Source organism: Canis lupus, chromosome 4 (assembly GCF_011100685.1).
Source record: "Canis lupus familiaris isolate Mischka breed German Shepherd chromosome 4, alternate assembly UU_Cfam_GSD_1.0, whole genome shotgun sequence".
NCBI lineage: Eukaryota > Metazoa > Chordata > Mammalia > Carnivora > Canidae > Canis > Canis lupus.
In genome coordinates this window covers 24,452,040-24,473,955 of record NC_049225.1, presented here as the reverse complement: position 1 = coordinate 24,473,955, position 21,916 = coordinate 24,452,040, and the positions used below count along the sequence as shown (strand labels likewise).

Genomic DNA, 21,916 nt, shown 5'->3' with positions numbered 1-21,916 from the left:
AGAGGGAGAAGCAGGCTCCATGCACTGGGAGCCTGATGTGGGATTCGATCCCGGGTCTCCAGGATCGTGCCCTGGGCCAAAGGCAGGTGCTAAATCGCTGCGCCACCCAGGGATCCCTCTATGTGATTTTTTTCTTCCTTTGACACCCTATTATATAGTTTCATATTTTGTCTGGTGTTACTTATTTATGTACTTATTTTTTCTCCTTATCATCTCTCTCCAACTCCCTTTATTTTAGAATCTCTTTCAATATTTCAGTATTTCAGTCTTAAGTATTTTGCTTTGTTATAATAATCTACACATAGCATATACTCAGATATTTACTAAAATGAAAGAAAAAATATTAGAATAAATGTATCTTGATTAGTAGCATATATGTGCTTTTTTGAACGCATAATTGGAATTTCTTTTGCATTAGGATTGAAGACAATGACGGTGAATTCTTGTTAATAGAAGCTGCTGACTTTCTCCCTAAATGGTTGGATCCTGATAATAGTGCTAATAGGGTAAGTATCATGTTGTAACATTTTTCACACATACCTAGATTTTGTCAGTGCCCAGAATGAAAATTAAAATGTGCATTTTGCAGGTGTTTTTCCAGCGTGGAGAATTGTGCCTTATTCCTGCACCAAGGAAACCTGGCACAATGTCCTGGCTACCCACCACACCCCCAACGGTCCCACAAGCATTGAATATAATCTCAACACACCCAGAAGAAATTTTGGCTTCAGAATCTATACGAGCTGCAGTGAATAGACGCATCAGAGGGTAAGAAAAATATTTTCATTGCTAGTCAAGGAGCCTTTTGCTTTATTTTCTTTTTTTTATTTTTTATTTATTTATTTTTGCCTTTTGCTTTAATGCAGCTCAAGTCTTTGGTTGCATGTAGAATTTCTTTCACCTTTAATGCTCATTTTCATTCTGTCTTCTTCCTTCATGAAAGTGACTAACAAATTAAACTTACATGTTCTAAAATTAAGAAATAGATACATCTTTTAATTCCCGTTCATAGGTGTTAATATTCCACTCCCAATATTTTTGCATTGCTCTACTTATGTACTATATCCATAGATAAAAATTTTGAGACATACAGGACTGAAAACCTAAGGGAGTGCAATGTACTCTGTGGTTCTGGGGCTCTGTGTGGGATTCTTTGACCTATGTGGAACACTTTAGGCTCTATTCAAAGGAGATAGTCTTCACCTAATAACATTAGTTCAGCCTTTTAGATTTAAGTACCTATTTAAAGTTTAGCACTATTCAAGTTTTAACAATATAAAATCTCTTAACTTTTTCAATATACTTTGTAACATTGTTTTAGAAGAAAAAAAACTTTGATTTTATCCTTATTCCAAAGAATAGTAGAGTTTTTGTTTTGTCTTTATTGAACTACTTTGTTTTTCCTTAAGGATTTTGTTTATTTCAGACAGAGCATGAGCCAGAGGGTTGTGGGGGAAGAAGGCGCAGAGGGAGAAGCAGACTCCTACTGACAGGGAGCCCATCATGGGATGGGACCCTGGGATCATGACCTCATCTGAAAGCAGACACTTAACTGACTGAGCCACCCTAGTGCCCCTGCTGAACTACTTTAATTCCTTTTCTTTAGTTTCCATTTCTTCCTACTTTTGCTCATTCCCTCTCTTTTGTGCAGTTTTTAGTGTATATGGTAGCTTTATCTTCACCTTCCTTGTCATTCTACATTTTACTCTAATGAACCAAGATGATATAAGGAGAAGTAAATGGGAGAAGAATTCTAGATTCATATCATTAAATAATTATTTTATCTGATACAGATACCCAGAAAAAATTCAAGCCTCCCTTCATCGTGCACACTGCTTCCTTCCAGCCAGCATTGTAGCGTTGTTAAAGCAGCACCCCCGATTGGTGGCTGCGGGAGTCCAGGCGTTTTACCTACGGGACCCCATTGACCTGCGAGCCTGCCGTGTTTTCAAGACTTTCTTGCCTGAAACACGAATAATGACATCGGTAAGATAGCTTTCTTGATCACTTAGGTTGTGTCACTGGAAAGAGAGTTGAACATGATTGTAATTGTACACTAGAAAAAAATGGAAATATTTTGTTTCCTCAGGGCAGGTTAATATACTTTTATTTTCTTTTTTCTTTTTTCCCATCCATGGAGGAAGATTTCAAGAGACTTCACTTCCTATTTTATATCTAAATGTTTCCTAGATATTTTCTGACCATATTTTTCCTATTTTATTTTCTTCTTAAGAGTAAAACATTTTGGGGATCCCTGGGTGGCTCAGCAGTTTAGCGCCTGCCTTCAACCCAGGGTGTGATCCTAGAGTCCCGGGATCAAGTCCCATGTTGGGCTCCCTGCATGGAGCCTGCTTCTCCCTCTGCCTGTGTCTCTGCCTCTCTCTGCCTCTCTCTCTGTCTCTCATGAGTAAATAAATAAGATCTTTAAAAAAAAAAAAAAAGTAAAACATTTCATTTCTTCCAGAGACTTAAGAAATATCCTTTATCTTCTACCTACCCAAATTGCCACATAATGTAATTAATGAGAGGAATTCCATTAGTGATAACTAAAAAGTTGACAGTGAGGTCAATTTTATGGCATGTGAATTATATCACAATAAAGCTGTTACTAAAAAATGTCAGCAGGTGAATAGGTTGGATCTTCTTTGCATTTCATATGAATACAAAGCTCATAAATGAAATTATTAACTGTAAAATGATACTCAAATTTTTACTTTCAGGAGGACTCATATATTTTGTGTCCCAATGTCTAGGTCACTTTCACTAAATGTCTGTATGCACAGTTGGTACAACAAAGGTTTGTGCCAGACCGGCGGAGTGGATACAAGATGCCTCCTCCATCTCATCCTCAATATCGAGCCCATGAATTGGGCATGAAGTTGGTAATGTACCATAAAATTTTATATTCTTCCTTTCGGTAAAAGGGCTCTTAATGGAATAATGATATAGCATAAAAAGTCTAGAAATATACCTAACTTACATGAGAATATAGTAAACTGTGGCATCTCAAACAAAAAGAAAAAATGGGTTCAGTAAATGATAATAGAACAACTGTGAAGCCGTCTAAAAAATTAAAGTTGATTCTCTCACATCTATACCAAAATAAATTCCAGGTAGACCAGATATTTAAAAGAGAACATTGAAACCATAAAATCTGAAAGAAAACACAGGAGAATTTTTGATAATTTGAATAGGAAAGTCCTTTCTAAACAGGACTTGAAACCAGAAGCTGTTAAAAAAAAGGCTAATAAATTTGATTATTAAAAATTAAACATTTCTGAGGCAACTTGGGTGGCTCAATCAGTTAAGCATCTGACTCAATTTCAGCTTAGGTCATGATCTCAGGGTTCTGAGATCACACCCTGTGTCTGGCTGCATGCTAGGCATGGAACCTGTTTAAGATTCTCTTTCCAAATGAATACCTACTATTTATATTGACGTGGATGGAACTGGAAGGTGTTATGCTGAGTGAAATAAATCAATCAGAGAAAGACAATTTTCATATAGTTTCACTCATGTATGGAATATAAGAAATAGTGAAAGGGAACATAAGGGAAGAGCGGAAACTGAGTAGCGAAAAATTAGAGAGGAAGATAAACCATGAGAGATTCCTAACTCTGGGAAACAAAGTAAGAGTTGTAGAAGGGGAGGTGGGTGGGGGGATGGGGTAACTAGGTGATGGGCATTAAGGAAGGAACATGATGAGATGAGCACTGGGTGTTATACTATATGCTGGCAAATTGAATTTAAATTTAAAAAAAGGGGTGGGGGGATCCCTGGGTGGCTCAGCGGTTTAGCACCTGCCTTTGGCCTAGGGCCTGATCCTGGAGTCCTGGGATCTAGGCATCATGGGATCAAGTCCTGCACTGGGCTCCCTCCATGGAGCCTGCTTCTCCCTCTCCCTGTGTCTCTGCCTCTCTCTCTCTCTGTGTCTCTCATGAATGAATAAATAAAATCTTTAAAATAAATAAATTTTTAAAAAAGATTCTCACTTTCCTTCACCCTCTCCCTCTGCTCCTCCCCCCTCCAAGAAAAAAAAAATTAAGCATTTCTATGTGGAAAAGAAAAACCCCATAAGTAAGTCAAAAGATAGTAAGCCTGAAGAAAATATTGTATTTTTAATTTAATTAATAAGAGCTAATTTCTCTAATATATATATAGAGTTCCTACAAGTCAATATGAAAAAAATACTAATTAATAACAAGTGTTCAGAAATCAGGAACAGACAATCCACAGAAAAGGAAACACAAGTGATTTTTAATCTAAACATAAGAAAAATGCTGGCCCTTGCTCATAACAAAAGTAATGCAACTTAAAGCTACAAAATAGTATTTTTTACCATCTGGCAAATAACAAAATGTTTGATAATATATATTGGATTGGTGAAAAAATACATAGAGATACTAAAACATCATTGATGAGACTATAGGTTGATTTGATCTCATAACAATTTGTCAATATCCATCAATATATAGAATGCACATACCCTTCTGGTCAGCATTTTCACTTCTAGATATTTATCCTCCATAGATATTTTACATGTGTACAAAGATGTATGAGGATACTTATAGAATTATAGCAGAAGATTGGAAACTACCTAAATGCATATTAGTAGGGGAATAGTTAGGTAAATTAGTCTACCTCTGCAGTGAAATGGATAAATTTGTATGATCATATCTGAAAGAGCAAGGTTTGGAACAGTGTGTATGTTGCCACTAAATGACCACAGTGATGGAGTAGGATATACTGATACAGATACACACACATCTGGTTATGTGCATATATTAGTTCTGAAAGGATATACAAAAAATTGGTAACAATAATTTTCTCTAGAGTGATCAGGAAAGCTCCCTGTCTGACTTATTTTGACATGTGCATTCATTATATTTTTTAATCAAAGGACTCTTAAAATGAAGAGATTCGAACCTCCCTTCCCTTTCCTTTGTCTGAGACCATGCTGAATTCATTTATCATTTCTGTTAGACAGAAAGCTTTTACAAGTCTTTTTTTTTAAGCAAGTAAGAAATAAGTTTAAATTTCTGGTTTTATAATCAGCAAAAAAAGAAATCTCTCTAAAGAGAACAAGAATCTTTGTTTTGTATTATTTGCTTTCCCTTTATAATTTTTAGTAATCTATAGAAATTGAAAAACTTGAAAGTCATCTGATTTTTTCATAAAATTCAAAGTGTTATAGATGTCCGTATGTCCATATATCCAGTCACCAGTTCTTGAGTGTGGCTAAATGAAAAGAAAATAACTTAATAATGAAAATTCTGTCTATTCCATCTAGGCTCACGGATTTGAGATCTTATGCTCCAAATGTAGCCCACATTTTTCTGAATCCAAGAAATCCTTCATGACTACCTCACCCCTCTGGGCTGGCTTCCTTGAAAGTCTGAAAAAGAACGATTACTTTAAGGTAGGACTTGCAATGCATTTATAAAATTTTACAATCCAGGGAAAATCAAGCCTGTAAATTAGAGTCCTAAGGTTCAAATTTAATGTGTAATATTGTTATAAAGGCTTGAGTTAAAAGGGACTATTATAGTTCGGTGTTAATGACAGGGTGACCATGAACTGTTTCCAGTATTTTAGAAAAGTTATTAACATTTATGCAAATGATGAAAGTTATTATTTGTATCAGAAGAACAACTTATGCAAATCATAGGCAAACATGAAGATACCAAACAGAAAAATGAACAAAGACATGGCTTAAAAAAATTCAAAAAAGACAACTAATAAATTTCTCTTAAAATATTCACTCTCTAGGTGCCTGGGTGGCTCAGTTGGTTAAGTGCCTTCGGCTCAGGTCATGATCCCATGGTCCTAGGATCAAGCCCCACATCAGGTTCCCTGCCCAGTAGGGCATCTGCTTATCTCTGCTACTCTGTATCTCTGCCCATCCATGCTCTCTCTCTCTCAAATAAATAAACAAAATCTTTAAAAAAATAATAATTCAAAAAACTAATAATAATTCATGGGCACTTGGGTGGCACATTCAAATAGGCATAGATCTTTGGCTCAGGTCATGATCCCAGGGTCCTGCTCAGCAGGGAGTCTGCTTCTCTTTCTGCCCCTCCCCCCCACTCAAACGCTTCCCTTCTGTCTCAAATAAATAAAATCTTAAAAAAAAATTTTTTTTTAATTTTTATTTATTTATGATAGTCACAGAGAGAGAGAGAGAGGCAGAGACATAGGCAGAGGGAGAAGCAGGCTCCATGCACCGGGAGCCCGATGTGGGATTCGATCCCGGGTCTCCAGGATCGCGCCCTGAGCCAAAGGCAGGCGCCAAACCGCTGCGCCACCCAGGAATCCCCAAAAAAATTTTTTTAAAATAAAAATTGGGGATCCCTGGGTGGCTCAGTGGTTTAGCGCCTGCGTTTGGCCCAGGGCGGCATCCTGGATTCCTGGGATTGAGTCCCGCGTCGGGCTCCTAGCGTGGAGCCTGCTTCTCCCTCCTCCTGTGTCTCTGCCTCTCTCTCTCTCTCTGTCTATCATAAATAAATAAATCTATAAAAAAATAAAAAATTTTCCCTCTTAAGTAGTAAAGATATACATATAAACACAATAATAAAGACTTTTTCACATATGTGAAAAAGAATTTGTATGATATTTAGTGCTATTGAAAGTGTAGTGAAGGGACACCTGGATGGTTCAGTCAGTTAAGCATCTGCCTTTGGCTCAGGTCATGATCCCAGGGTCCTGGGATTGAGCCCTGCATCAGGCTCCCTACTCAGGAGAGAGTTTGCTTCTCCCTCTGCCCCTCCCCCTGCTCATGCTCTTGCATTCTCTCTCTCTCATATTCTCTCAAATAAACATATAAAATCATTTTTTAAAAAAAAGAATATGGTGATATAGGAACAGGCATTTCTCCAAAGAAGACATACAGAACGCCAAAAGCTACATGAAAAGATGCTCAACATTACTTATCTTCAGAGAAATCCAAATCAAAGGTCACAATGAGATACCACCTCACATCTGTCAGAATGGCTTAAATCCAAACACAAGAAACAAGTGTTGATGAGTTTGTGGAGAGAAAGGAACCCTCGTGCACTATTGGTGGGAATGCAAACTGGTAAAGCCACTGTGGAAAACAATATGGAGGTTTCTCAAAGAATTAAAAATAGAATTATTATATGATCCAATAATTCTACTACTAGGTATTTACCCAAAGAAAATGAAAACAGTAATTCAAAGGGATACATGCAGTGTGTTTATTGCAGCATTGTTTATAACCAAGATGATTTATAGCCAAGGGGAGCAACCCAGTGTCCTGTCAATAGATGGAAGATGTGAGATAAATATATATATATGAACATTACTTAGCCATAAAAAGTAATGAAATCTTTTTTTTTTTTTTTAAATGTTTATTTATTTATTTATGATAGTCACACAGAGAGAGAGAGAGAGGCAGAGACATAGGCAGAAGGAGAAGCAGGCTCCATGCACCAGGAGCCCGACGTGGGATTCGATCCCGGGTCTCCAGGATCACGCCCTGGGCCAAAGGCAGGCGCTAAACCGCTGCGCCACCCAGGGATCCCAAAAGTAATGAAATCTTGCCATTTACAACAACATGGATGGATCTAGAGGGTATAATGCTAAGTGAAATAAGTCAGAGAAAGTCAAATACCATATGATTTTACTCATGGAATTCAACAAACTAACCAAATGAACAAAAGCAAAAAGAGACAAAAGATGGACTCTTAGCTACAGAGAATAAACTGATAGTTACCAGAGGGGAGGTAGGGGGATGAAGAAATAGATGAAGGGGATTAAGAATACACTTCTGGTGATGAGCACAGAGTAATGTATAGAATTGTTGAATCACTATATTGTACGCCTGAAACTAATACAACACTGTTAACTATCCTGGAATTAAATTTTTTTAAAAATTTGAAGATATAAAGACTAGCAATATGGAAAAGTGCTTAGGATATTATAGTTTATTTATGAAAGAATAGAAAACCTTAAGTGTGAATGCCAAAAGAAACATACATGTGAAAAGCAGAAATGGTAAAGTAGGATTCTGTTGGGATGCGTGGGTGACTCGATGGTTGGGCGCCTGCCTTCGGCTCAGGTCGTGATCCTGGGATCGAGTCCCCCATCAGATTCCTGCGGGGAGCCTGCTTCTCCCTCTGCCTGTGTCTCTGCCTCTCTCTCTCAGTCTGTGTCTCTCATGAATAAATAAATAAATAAATCTTTAAAAAAAATAAAGTAGGATTATGCTATTTTTTGGTTCTATTTGTACTATGTTTTATAAATTAATTACTAATCAATTATTTCTTAATAACTAATTAAATATTAGAAAATGATAGCAAATCTTCCAAATTGGAAAGAGGTCCTTAATATGAAAGGATTAGGAACTACTGCATATAGCCTAGTCCCCTTATTTGGAGAAACTGCCCAAAAAAAGTACATTAATAACAAAACGGGGATTGGACTTAAGCCTCATGATTCTTGAACAATATCACACTTGCCTCCCTGAAAATTGCTGGTGAGCAGATTATTTTAATGATGCCATGTAAATAATGTTCTGAAAGGCCTTTTTTCTTTTTATCTTTTTTTTTTTTTTAAGGGACTGATAGAAGGTTCTGCTCAGTACCAGGCAAGGCTAGAAATGGCAAAGAACTACTTCCAACTCTCAGTAAATCGGCCAGAAAGGTGAGTTTATCACTATCTAACTCTGGCAGCAGAGTGGTAACCTGCCAGAAGTTAAGGTGTTCCTCACTCTTAAGATAGTTGCAGAAGTTGCGGTTGCCATATTTAAAGAGTTAATGATAAGGATCAGGGCTGAAGTGGGGGAGAGTAGGTGTTGCTACAGAAGATCACTGGAGGGACGCCTGGGTGGCTCAGCAGTTGAATGTCTGCCTTTGGCTCAGGGCATGATCCTGGGGTCCTGGGATCACATCCCATATTGGGCTCCCTGTAGGGAGCCTGCTTCTCTCTCTTTGCCTGTGTCATTGCCTCTCTCTCTGTGTCTCATGAATAAATAAAATCTAAAAAATAAAAAAAAAAATCACTGGATTTGGCACCTGTTATTACTGTCATCATCATCATCTAATGGCTAACATTTACTGGTACTTACAAAGTGTAGGCTACTTTATTTATTTATTTGTTTGTTTGTTTTTTTATTTATTTTTATGTAGGCTACTTTAATTTGTTAACTCTTACAATCCTATAAAGTAAGTATAATTATTATCGTTCTCTATTTACGCTAGAGAAACTAAGCCAAGAGAGATTAAGTAGTTTGCCAAAGGTCAAACAGCTAATAAGTGACAGATACAGGATTTGAACTTAGGCTGTCTGATATTGAACATATGTATAATTCCTATAGGAGCCCTTGGCTGTGTCTAGCTACTTTTAGGTAGGTCTGAAATATAGGATAAAGCAGACATTCAGCTTTCAAATCACATTTCATTCTGACCTGCCATACATTTTCTGGGAAAAGAAAGAAATGAGCATAAGGTTGGGAGGAAATGGCACCCCTTTAAAATTTCATTAAGTGGAATTCTTTTTTTTTTTAAGATTTTTATTTATCTTTCATGAGAGGCACACAGAGAGAGAAGCAGAGACATAGGCAGAGGGAGAAGCAGGCTGCCTGCGGGGAGCCTGATGTGGGACTTGATCTCCGGACTCTGGGCAGAAAGTAGATGTTCAACTGCTGAGCCACCCAGGTGTCCCAAAGTGGAATTCTTATAATGATGGAGTAACATATCCAACTAACCCCCTTGCTAATTGTAATTATAAACTCTGGACAGAATATAAGGAACAATTATTTGAAGACAATAAAACAACAAAATAAGGCAAAAATTGAAGGAAATAGGACCTTTAAAGAAGAAGATCACAATGGATAAGGTCCACATTATCCCCCCTGACCGTGCAGCGCCAAGGGAAAAATAGAGCTCTAGGGCAGCCCAGGTGGCTCAGCAGTTTAGCACTGTGTTCAGCCCAGGGCCTGATCCTGGAGACCCGGGATCGAGTCCCACGTTGTGCTCCCTGCGTGGAGCCTGTTTCTCCCTCTGCCTGTGTCTCTGCCTCTCTCTCTCTCTCTCTCTCTCTCTCTCTCTCTCTCTCGGTCTCTCATGAATGAATGAATGAATGAATGAATGAATGAATGAATAAATAAATAAATAAATAAATAAATAAATAAATAAATAAATAAATAAAATATTTAAAAAATAGAGCTCTAGTAGAAAGCTTCAGTCCTACTAAGCTCAGGAATCAAAGGTCACATTTTGAATATTGAAAAAAATGCAATTGATGTTAGCAAAATTGAATGAGATACTCAAAGCTATTGAATAACATGAAAGAATAGTTTTGTATGTATTACATTTAAAAGGTCCCAAGTTGTGTGTGTTTTTCATTTTGTTATTGGGCTATTTTTTTTTTCCAAGTAAAACTTACTGGTCTTGACCTCCAGTCATTTTGCTTATGTCTCAGACGTCACTTATTTATGTTCTTTGAGGACTGATGAAGCAAAGTTGATACTGAGAGAACTCTAGCCTCAGTTGTCTATGAGATAATAATGACTTTACAGCAGTCCTTTCTTTCAGGAGTGTCTGTGTATGCCTTTGTCCCATTCCCATCAGTTTTATGGCAGTAATTGGTGATAAAAAGAGAATTCATTCTTAGGGTATCATTTCAGAAAACATGGGAAAGAGAGGGGAGTAAAATAGGTGGCCCCTCATGGTTAGAAGAATCTCCCCCAGACGATTCCCATCTGCCTGAAAGGGCCACTCTGCCTGTGGAGAAGTTACCTTACAGACCTGGGTTAAAGAAATGTTAAGAAATTAGACAGACTCATATATTAGTTAGGGCTTGCACAAAACAAGATAGATTGGTGGCTGGGTAGCTTTTTTAAAATAATGACGTTTGTTGTTATAAAAGTAGCACATTCATTCATTATAGCAAATACAGAAAGATGTAATAAGGAAAAAATTTATACCAGAGAGTCAACCACTATTACCATTTTTATCTATTGCCTTCCAGGATTCTGCCCCCCATATCCATCTAGTTATTTTTAAAACATTTTTATACTATATAAAAATTTGTGTTCTGTCCCTAATTTTTACTCATTATAATCTTACTTTTCCCCATGACATTAAAAGGTCTTTATAAGCATAATTTTAAAGAGCTCCACAACATTTCAGCAAATTGATGTATCATAACTTACCACATTTTTACTACTGGAGAAAGAATTATAAGTAACTTACATGGCCAGCATTTTAAATAGTGTTGCAAAAGAGACTCCCATTCCTCAAACAAGGAAAACTTCTCAACAGTTTAAAACCAAACTCACATCTCCCACCAAAACCTATTCTTGAATTCCCAGTGTTGTTATTGTTGTTTTTTAAGTACCTGGATTAATATCATAGACTGTTTCCCACTTCTTGTCACCTAGACTCCCTGGCTCTCCTTGTATCCAGTCCCTTGATCCTTTTTATTATCATGTTGTATCTTGCATTTTTCTTTTTTTACCACCCACTTACTCTAATTACTTCTTTTTCTTTTTTTTTTTTTCTTACTTCTTGAATTATGGCAATACCTACACTTGTTTCCTAACCTCTAATGACTCTTCTCTTCCAAAGCAACCATTAGAGCCAGGAGAATATGCCTGAAATATATCTTCAAACATCTTTAATCCCTTTCCTAAAAATTATTAGAGATTGTAACAATGAAAAATTGAACAACGTAAGTATCCATCGATAGTAGATAAATGAATTGCAATGTATTTGTATGATGGACTACTATCCATTAGTTAACCAGAGATTAGCTAAATGTACGTAAATCTAATCCAGGATTTCTCAACCTTGGCACTGTTGACATTTTGGATCAGATAATTCTTTGTTGTGGAGAACTGTTCTGTGCATTATAGGATATTTAGCAACATCCCTCACTTCTACCCAGTAAATGCCAGTAGCACTCCACACCACCTCCAATTGTGACAACCAAAAATATCACCAGACATTGCCAGATGTCCTCTGGGAGCAAAATTATCCCCAGTTGAAAACCACTGATCTAAATAAATAGATTTTGAAAACATGATGTTGAGTGAAAAAAGCAAGTTGTAAATATGTAGAGTATGGATGTTATACATATAAAAATGTTTAGTACACAAAATGCCATATGTTATTTATGGATATGTATATATCCATTCATTCAACAAATATTTGTTGAGTATCTCTTATGTATGTATCTCCCCAATTCCAGGCACTGGGGATATAACAGGTGAACCGGGAGTCTCCCTGCCTTATGAAGCTTATATGCTAGTATAGGAGAAAGACAATAGATGTTAGATGGTGATAAGTGCTTTGAAGTAAAAACAGTATATGAGGAGAGGGATGAACAGGCTGCTATTCTAAAGATTGATTGATTGATTGATTGATTGATTTAGAGAGCACAAAAGGAAAGAGGGGGAGAGGAAGAGAGAGAATCCATAAGCAGACTCTGCTGAGTGTGGAGCCTGATGTGAGGCTCAGCTTCATGACGCTGAGATCATGACCTGAGCTAAGACCAAGAGTCCGTCCCTTACCCAACTGAGCCACCCAGGTGCCACTATGATGTCTGAGATTCTGTTTGAGAAGGGATATAAATGAAGTGAGGGAATGAGGCGTACAGGTATCTGAAGGAATAAAATTCCAGAGAAAGAGAACAAACAGCAAACACAACATAAATACATGTGTGTGCACTCAATGGACCAGAAGGATATTTGCAAGAGCAGTCACCTCTGGGCAGTAATGAAATGGATTAGAACTGATAGTGTTGGTTATCAAAGGAAAAATATTAGCTGTAACTATAGTCATATATATCATTTGTTTAATTTTTTATGCTAAATATATAAGGGTAATCAGTCATACCTTTAGACTAGAAGTAAGTATAACAATATAATTCTAGGTAGTAGGGATATGATCATTTGTTATATAATCTTTTTTTTTCTGTGTCTTTTGGACTTGTCTATATTATTTAAATCTCTTAAAACAAAAATTAAAAATAAAAAAGAAGCCATCAGTGATCACCCACGGCTTATTTCATTGAGTCCAAACTTAGCCATTTCAGGCTCACTGTGCTCTCATCCCAGTCCATCTGTTCAGCTCATCCTCCATGCTTATGCCAAACTGAACATTTGCTTTGTGAACACACTCTGTACTTCTTTGCTTTTATTACAGATGCTCATTTCCCCCTTTGCCTGAAGTTCTTCTACCCTGTCTTATTTGTCAAAATCTTCCCCGTTCTTTTTGTTTGTTTGTTTTTTAAGATTTATTTACTTAAAGAGAAAGGGAGAGGGTGTGTGAGCAGGGGGAGGGGTAGAGGGAGAGGGAGAGAGAATCTCAAGCTGACTCCCCACTGAGTGCAGGGCTCAATCTCATGACACAGATCATAACCTGAGCTGAAATCAAGAGTTTGGACACTTGGGACGCCTAGGTGGCTCAGCGGTTTAGCGCCTGCCTTTGGCCCAGGGTGTGATCCTGGAGTCCCGGGATCGAGTTCCGCATCGGGCTCTCGGCATGGAGCCTGCTTCTCCCTCTGCCTGTGTCTCTGCCTCTCTGTGTGTGTCTCTCGTGAATAAATAAATAAAATCTTAAAAAAAAAAAAAAAAAAAAAGAGTTGGTTGCTTAACTGACAGAGTCACCCAGGCAGCCCCTACCCCATTCTTTAAGGCCTAACTCAACTACTTCCATGGTCTTTATCATTTTTTTTAAACTTTTCTGTAATTAATATGATTAATTACTTTCTCCTGTGACTCTTCACAGCATTTGGTCCAGCTCTATGACTGGTGTTCCATATGGCCTCCTGCAGAACCAAAGGTTACATGGATACATGTAACTGGTGGATACATCTCTGAACCTCCATACTCCATTTCAGTCTTAGCAGTTTTTCTTTTTCAGTTTTATTGAGATATAATTGAGGAACAAAATCATAAAATATTTAAAGTGTACATCATGGTGACTTGATATATGTACACATGGAGGGATCTAGTTAATTGGCAGTTCCATCACCTCTCATATTTATCTTTATGGTGGGCAATGAGAACATTTAAGTTCTACTCTCTGAGCAGATTTCAATTATATGATACAGTGTTATCAACTATAGTCACCATGCTTTAAATTAGATCCTTAGAGGTATTTAGAAACTTTGTACCTTTTTACCAACCTCTCCTTATTTTCCTCACTCCTTAGTCCCTCTCAACTACTTTTCTACTGTCTCTATGAGCTTTATTTTATTTTTGAGATTCCACATATGTGTGATACCATGTGGTATTTATCATTCTCTATTTGGTTTATTCCATTAGCATAATGCCCTCAAGTTCAATCCATTTCACAAATAACAGTATTTCCTTCTTTCACATACGTATTTCTCTAGATAATATTACCTTTTATTTAATATAGCACATCTCCTTTATCCAGTCAACCATTGATAAACACTCACGAGGTGGTTTTCAGTATCTTAGCTGTTGTGAGTAATGCTGCAGTAAAGGGAATTGCAGGTATCTCTTCAATATTCCTTTTTCATTTCCTTTAATATATACCCAAAAGCAGAATTGCTGGATCGTATGGTAATTCTATTTTTAATTTTTTAAGAAACCTCCATACTGTTTTTCATAGCGGTTGCACCAATTTACATTCCCACCAACAGTGCATGAGGATTCCCTTTTCTCCACATCCTTACCAACTCGCTTATCTTTTTGGTAATAGCCATTCTGACTGGTGTGAAGTGAGGTCGTATCTCATTGTGATTTTGATCTGTATTTCCTGATAATTAGTGATGTTGAGTGCCTTTTCATGTACCTGTTGACCATTTGTACATCTTTGGAAAAATATTTATTCAGGTCCTCTGCCCATTTTTATTTTTTTTATTTTTTATTTTTTTTTTAAGATTTTATTTATTCATGAGAATACACAGAGAGGAGACAGAGAGAGGCAGAGACACAGGCAGAGGGAGAAGCAGGCTTCATGCAGGGAGCCTGACGTGGGACTCGATCCAGGGTCTCCAGGATCACACCCTGGGCTGCAGGCGGCGCTAAACCACTGAGCCACCGGGGCTGCCCCCTCTGCCCATTTTTAAATCAGATTGTTTTTTACTATCGAGTTGTGTGAGTTCTTTATATATTTTGGATATTAACCCTTCATCAGATGTATGATTTTGCAAACATTTTCTCCCATTCAGTAGGTTACCTTTTCAGTTTGATGATTTCCTTTGCTGTACAAAGCGGTTTTCTTTGAGCTCTTTTTATATTTTAGAGTTCCTGGTAAAATTTTATTTGAGAAAAAGGGGTCTGTAACCTAAAACAATTGTTTAAAAACAAATTAATTAGATAATTCCTCCCAGCCTTAAAATACTATTTTTTTGTGACTATTATTCAGCACTGTCTTATGAAAAAATCCCTATGTCTTTTTTTTTTTTTTATAGCTGTCTTGCTATGAGCCCAGGTGAAGAAATCTTAACCTTATTACAGACCATGCCATTTGATATAGAAGAGCTTAAGAAGGAAGAAGCTAATCTTCCCCCAGAAGATGGTAAGTGATGGACCAGGATAGAGTTAGGATTAGGGAAAATGAAAATATTCCACTAAGTCTACAGGGCACTTCTCTGAGAATACTTGACATGCGAATTTGGTATGGCAGCATCATGTTTTCTTCTTTTTCAGATGACCAGTGGTTGGATCTCTCACCAGATCAACTGGACCAACTACTGCAGGAAGTTGCTGGCAAAAAAGAAGCAGAGCCCACTTCCAAGAAGGAAGAACAGAACTATGACTTAAATCAAGTCTCAGAAAGTATGAAAGCTTTCATATCCAAAGTCTCAACCCACAAAGGAGCAGAGCTGCCTCGGTAATTTGTGTTAGAATATAAATATCTAAGTAGCTAGAATGCAGGTGTTGAAGTCATCTAGTCATTGCCATTTCCACTCTTTTATTTTTCTTTTCAGTAAATGATTTGTACTTCTGTGTTTCTTCTTTTGGTGCCTAATACCATGATGAGTTATCTGGAGTTGTATTTCTAATAGCCTGATTCTTTGCAATTCTTAAAGTAAGTCAGACTACTCAACAGATCTAAAAGCTTCCATCCCAGAGCTGTGCAAGGAAATCGTACATTTTACTCTTTAAACTTTTACTCAGAATCTTACGGACTCCTAACATCTAGCTCTCAGCAAATCCACACTTCCAATCTCCCACCCCACAAGCAGATTGGAAGTTTCATATTCAAAAGAGGGAGATTAAAGAGCTCATCAGAGAAGAAATAATAACAGAAGAAATGGGAAGTTACATTTGGCAAGTAATAGAAAAGTAAGGTAGATGGAATTGTCACTTAAACAGCAAATATATCTTTATTCGTGTTGATGCTCTTGAGCCTCATAAGATTAAAATTTATATTCTGTATTCTCTCTTTAAGAAAAGAGATTGGGTAAGGGGACGCCTGGGTGGCTCAATCAGTTAAGTGTCCAACTCTTTTTTTTTTTAATAAAGATTTTAATTTATTTATTCATGAGACACACACACAGAGAGAGAGAGAGAGAGGCAGAGACACAGGCAGAGGAAGAAGCAGGCTCCATGTAGGGAGCCCGACGTGGGAGTTGATCCCGGGTCTCCAGGACTAAAGGCGGCGCTAAACCACTGAGCCACCCAGGCTGCCCAAGTGTCCAACTCTATTTCAGCTCAGGTCTTGATCTCAGGGTTGTGAGTTCAAGCCTCCACACTCAGTGTGGAGCCAGCTTTTAAAAAAAGAAAAAGCAGAGATAAGAGAAAGTATGTTCTTACTTTTAAAAGTTTAGTTCTTAAACAAATAGACTTTCTTAAAATTAACTCAGATATGTGATTTCGCCTGCTGATGGTGTGTGTGTGTGTATGTGTGTGTGTGTGTGTGTGTGTGTGTGTGTGTATCTTGTGGGAAGTGCAGGGTGGGTAGGTCCCTGAATCAGCATAAGTTAAATATGCATAAACAAAGTGAAATTTTTACTTTTATTTATCAGTCTTTCCCATTTCTTTTGCTTTGCAAGACCATTTAAACTACAGTTTTTCTTGCTCCACTTATTTTGAGATCATATCTATGGTAGTGTTCCTAAGAATGGCACTGCCTTAAAAAAAAAAAAAAGTGCCAGAGAGTTGTATTCAAGATAAATGATTTTTTCCTTTAATCTTACAGAGAACCTTCTGAGGCTCCAATCACTTTTGATGCAGATTCTTTTCTTAATTATTTTGACAAAATTTTAGGTAAGTTACATTGTGATGTTTATTTTCATTTTGAAATGGTAAATAGCAAAGCTGTTGCTAGAGCACTGGAGCATTGGATCTCTTGAAGTCAGAGTATTTGCTTTTGCCTCATGATTTTGAATTGCTTTCAATCATAAACTTCTGCCCAGTTGAATGATTTTGCAGAGGATGCTTAGCTCAGTGCCTAACATACTAGCTGCTCATTGAATATTTGTTGAGTGAGTGAATGCTGTGGCTAGATATGGTTTTGCCTTGGGTTCCATGTTATACTGTTTTTTCTCTTTTAAACTTACTGTACTTAACACTAATAATAAAAAGACAAATAGCCCAATTTTTTAAAAGATTTTATGTATTTATTTCATGAGCGACACAGAGAGAGGCAGAGACGCAGGCAGAGGGAGAAGCAAGACCCCCCCGAAGGGGAACCCGATGTGGGACCCGATCCCAGGACCCTGGGATTACACCCTGAGCCAAAGGCAAATGCTCAACCCCTGAGCCACCCAGGCATCCCTAAATAGCCCAATTTAAAACAAAAACAAAAACAAAGAATATAAATAAGCAATGCCTTGAAGAAGAAATATAGACAAATAAATATTGGAGAATAGTTAACTGTTTCTAATAAGTAAATACACAATGCAAAATAAGAACTTATTTTTTTGCCTATTATATTGGCAAAGATTTAAAATATTCACAATACTGAGTTTTCTCAAGAGTTGAAGAAATGGGGATCCCTGGGTGGCGCAGTGGTTCGGCGCCTGCCTTTGGCCCAGGGCGCGATCCTGGAGATCCGGGATCGAATCCCACGTCGGGCTCCCGGTGCATGGAGCCTGCTTCTCCCTCTGCCTGTGTCTCTGCCTCTCTCTCTCTCTCTCTGTGGTATGACTATCATAAATAAATAAAAATTAAAAGAAAAAAAAAAAAAGAGTTGAAGAAATGAGCACTGTCAAACCATGAGTGTGGAAGTGTAGGATTTTTTTTTACAGGGCATTTTGGTACTCTAGAGAGTTTATAACCTTTGACATAGAAATTTCACTTCCAGGAATTTTCTCTATGAAAAAGACACATATGTGCTAAGATGGTGATATTAAATATTGTGCGATCTTAAGAAAAAATGAGGCCCATCTGTATGTTTTCACAAAGGACTTCTAAGACATAAATAAGTAGAAAAGCAAACCATTGTTCAATATGTATAAATATGTAAAAAAAAATTATTTTTTTAAATTATGTTTTTATACATATGTACAAAACTGCATAAAGGCCTGGGTACCCAGGGATGCTTAACTCTGGGAAGAGAATTAGATGTGAGATACTAATAACTCTGTGTGGCTTGAAATTTATATCAAAATAATTCATGTGTTTTATAGCTTTTAAGTTTTTTAAGTAAAAAATTTTTGTAACCAAATTCATAATTTAAAAAAAGCTAAATTTTTCAGCTCAGCCTGTATACTTTTCTGGAAATATCTGCCTGCAGTACCATTTTCCAGAAGGGATTTTTATGAAGTAATTTACCTCTGTTTATTGGTCCTTTTCTGCAGATAATATTTAATTAACTCTTTGGAGAGGTATAATCACTCAAAAAATTACTATATGGCTCTTTCTGTGTTGGGGTCTGTGTAGGGCCAAGTCCTCATGAATCAGACTCCGATGATCTGGATGAGGAAGACTTTGAATGTTTAGATAGTGATGATGACTTGGATCTTAAAACAGAGGCGGCTGGGGAAGAAGCATCTGTAAAAGGTACTCTTAATAATCTCAAGTCATACATGGCCCAGATGGACCGGGAATTGGCATATACCAGCATTGGCAAAAGTTTCACCACCCAGAAGCAAATGGTATGTGTGTGTTTAACCTCTCCCTCTGTCTAAATATCTTACTGTTATGAAGGAGAGCTGAAATTATATTTTATCTTAGTTTTCATTTTCTTTTCTTTTTTTTTTTTTATTTGTGATCCTTTTTTGGTGATGATTTTGATTTTTTTTTAATTTGAAATAAATAAGAATGTAAGATTGCTAATATTTCCCTAACTAATAAGATAAAGGATTATTAATTTTGCTCTCCTAAATATAGTTTAATTATATTACTTATTCTATGTTATCCATTAGGATTTAAAATAAAAAGTCATGCGATGTGGTCAGACTAGTTTGTAGTTGCTTTCTACTGCCAACAGTTTACACAGAGTTTAAAAACAGAAAGGATCTTAAATATCCAAATAATTTTCAAGTCTTAATAGTGTGTTTTGTGTTTTCTCAATTCCAAATAAAGAATTCAGCTTCCACTAATTTTTTTTATCCTAGTTTTTATACCAGCAGTGTCTAACCTGGACCTAATAGACACATGAAATAGAGTGGACTCTCAAATTTGAGGGATTAGGGCTTGAAATCCAGCTCAGCCATCCATTGACTATATCCATGAACTAGTAATTCTTGTCATAGAATTCATATAGAACTAAATGAGACAACAGAAAAATACATAATGTGGCCCTTATCTCAACATTCTTCATCTTGCTTTGATCATCTAAACCACATTTAAACTAAAGTCATTTCCAATATTGCCCAAACCTAACAGAAATCAAGAAACCATGTTAAACTTCTCTAAAGCAGTGTTTCTAAAATATTAGTATGCATATGAGCCATTTAAAGATCTAAGTAAAAGTGAAGTAAAGTAAAATATAGAAAATAAAATGTAGACTGTAGTTAAGTAGATCTGGGCTGAAGCCTGAGATCTTATGTGTCTAACAAGCTCCCAAGCAACACACATGCTACTGATTCATGGACTGCACTTTGAATAGACAAGATACTCAGGTCTGTAAATCAAGCTACAATCTTTCAAATCCTTTCCCTAACCTGTGAAACCAGAGGCTCAAGTAACAGTTTGGAATCTTTGTGGTTGGACTCCACAGAGCCTCAGGTTTTTACTTTAAGTTTTTTCATTGGGGGAAAAAAAGGAAATCTAGTTTTTTTTTAATCTAAAAAATTAGATTTTTTTTTTTTTAGTGTTCCTTTTTGCAGATCTCTTAAACTCTTAGGCAAGCTATAAATATGTCTCCTTAACCCTGGTTATCTCCCTTGGGCTATTTCAAAATAGGGAAAAAATCCAATTTACAAAAGCTTTTCCTAGAAAGAAGTGTGTTATAATCTTTGGAACCAAATTCTAATATGTGTGTTAAATTGTGAAGTTTTTTAGACTTCATTTTTATTATTCTATCATTAAGGATAAGAAATTTCCTGTTTAATTTAGAATTTAGTTTTACATCGTTGCTTAGTTTTTATTTTAACTACCATCTACCCTAATGGCCTGTTATCCCATGATTTTGTTTTCTCTCTATAAATAAGGAATCTCTATCCCAGACTACCAATAATAATTCGGATGAGGAAGATTCTGGTGCAGGAGGATCTGTTATGACACCAGTGGATGTAGACCTGAACCTGGTTTCAAATATACTGGAATCCTATAGTTCCCAAGCTGGACTGGCAGGACCTGCGTCCAACCTTTTACAAAGCATGGGAGTACAGCTGCCTGATAACAGTGATCACAGACCCACAAGTAAGCCAACACAAGATTAGCCGGCACACCTAGGCTCTTTTTTTTCTTCTTAAATAAATATTGAGTCTGACTGTGCTCATGTCTAGTTTAGATGACTCATTTAGTAAAAATGTTTCTTCAGTACAAGTTTCACAGGCTAACTTCTCTGTGAGCCCCATATGTTGTCCACTCTGCATAAGTCTTTGTGATCTCATCTTAGGTACATACAAGGTTTTGAAGTCAGCAGAAGAGAGAAGAATCAAGCCCCTAGACAGCCCCTGAGAGGAGATACTCTGTGTTTAGAACTTTTTTTTTAAGATTTATTTATTTATTTATTCATGAGAGATACAGAGAGTGAGAGGCAGAGACACAGGCAGAGGAAGAAGCAGGCTCCACACAGGGAGCCTGATGTGGGACTTGATCCTGGGACTCCAGGGCTATGCCCTGAGCCAAAGGCAGGCACTCAACTGCTGAGCCACCCAGGCGTCCCATGTGTTTAGAACTTTAAGTTTATCTTAATTGAGGATTAAAGGAAGAGAAAGGAGAGTGATAGGCAAAAATGAGAAATGAATGAGTTGCTTTTTTATTCGTTACCAGAAATGACCTTGAGCCAGACTCACTAGTGACAAATATATTTAATATTTTACCTGTTTTTGCTCTTCTGCTTCTTGAACTGGGTGCGCTCTTTTTATTCTTAGCACCTTGACACTCATTGCCACATAGATGTTGTCCAGCCAGGCAGGCCCTGTACCAAAGTTCCTTTTATTTATCTGCCATTTTCATTACCCAAGTCCTGTCCTCTTTTGCCATAGCTTTCAGATATCCTTGGAGTTCTTCTTAGAAGCCCTCTTCCACTCACTGCCAGGAAACAAAGTTCAATGTCGCAGCTCTTCTATTAGCCTCTCTCATCTTTTCTTTTCCAAAACAACACATTAATCCAAAAGCAAACAGTTACTCCATGTTAAGTTTGAGAAACTCACAACCAGGAATCCTGCACACTCCCCTTTCTATCAGTATTTTCAGACTGGGGATGTGTACACATGTGCTCACAAACACACCCACAGAGAGACAGAAAAGATTGGGAGATGGTAATACACATGGACCCTGAACTGTTTTCTTCTAACTGCAAGATATGAAGAAATCTCAGGACCTCTCTTTCGAGAGTGCTTTTCCCTTCTACATGCT

The 21,916-nt window shown here is 37.1% G+C and overlaps 1 protein-coding gene across 4 annotated transcripts in view; it reads left to right on the top strand.

Annotated features, from left to right (window-relative positions):
- ECD (ecdysoneless cell cycle regulator) overlaps nucleotides 1-21,916 on the top strand; it is a 36,264-nt gene that overhangs the window by 7,987 nt on the left and 6,361 nt on the right. For 2 of the 4 annotated variants that reach the window (XM_038534313.1, XM_038534311.1), the window contains exons 4-14: nucleotides 419-506; nucleotides 590-768; nucleotides 1,794-1,986; nucleotides 2,754-2,882; nucleotides 5,291-5,419; nucleotides 8,576-8,661; nucleotides 15,409-15,515; nucleotides 15,647-15,830; nucleotides 17,142-17,209; nucleotides 18,827-19,041; nucleotides 20,542-20,752. In XM_038534313.1, the coding sequence (XP_038390241.1) occupies nucleotides 419-506; nucleotides 590-768; nucleotides 1,794-1,986; nucleotides 2,754-2,882; nucleotides 5,291-5,419; nucleotides 8,576-8,661; nucleotides 15,409-15,515; nucleotides 15,647-15,830; nucleotides 17,142-17,209; nucleotides 18,827-19,041; nucleotides 20,542-20,752 (1,589 nt within the window). Of the gene's footprint in view, nucleotides 1-418; nucleotides 507-589; nucleotides 769-1,793; nucleotides 1,987-2,753; nucleotides 2,883-5,290; nucleotides 5,420-8,575; nucleotides 8,662-15,408; nucleotides 15,516-15,646; nucleotides 15,831-17,141; nucleotides 17,210-18,826; nucleotides 19,042-20,541; nucleotides 20,828-20,951; nucleotides 21,384-21,916 lie in introns of those variants that run through there. The other 2 variants (XM_038534310.1, XM_038534312.1) reach the window with 2 other exon arrangements.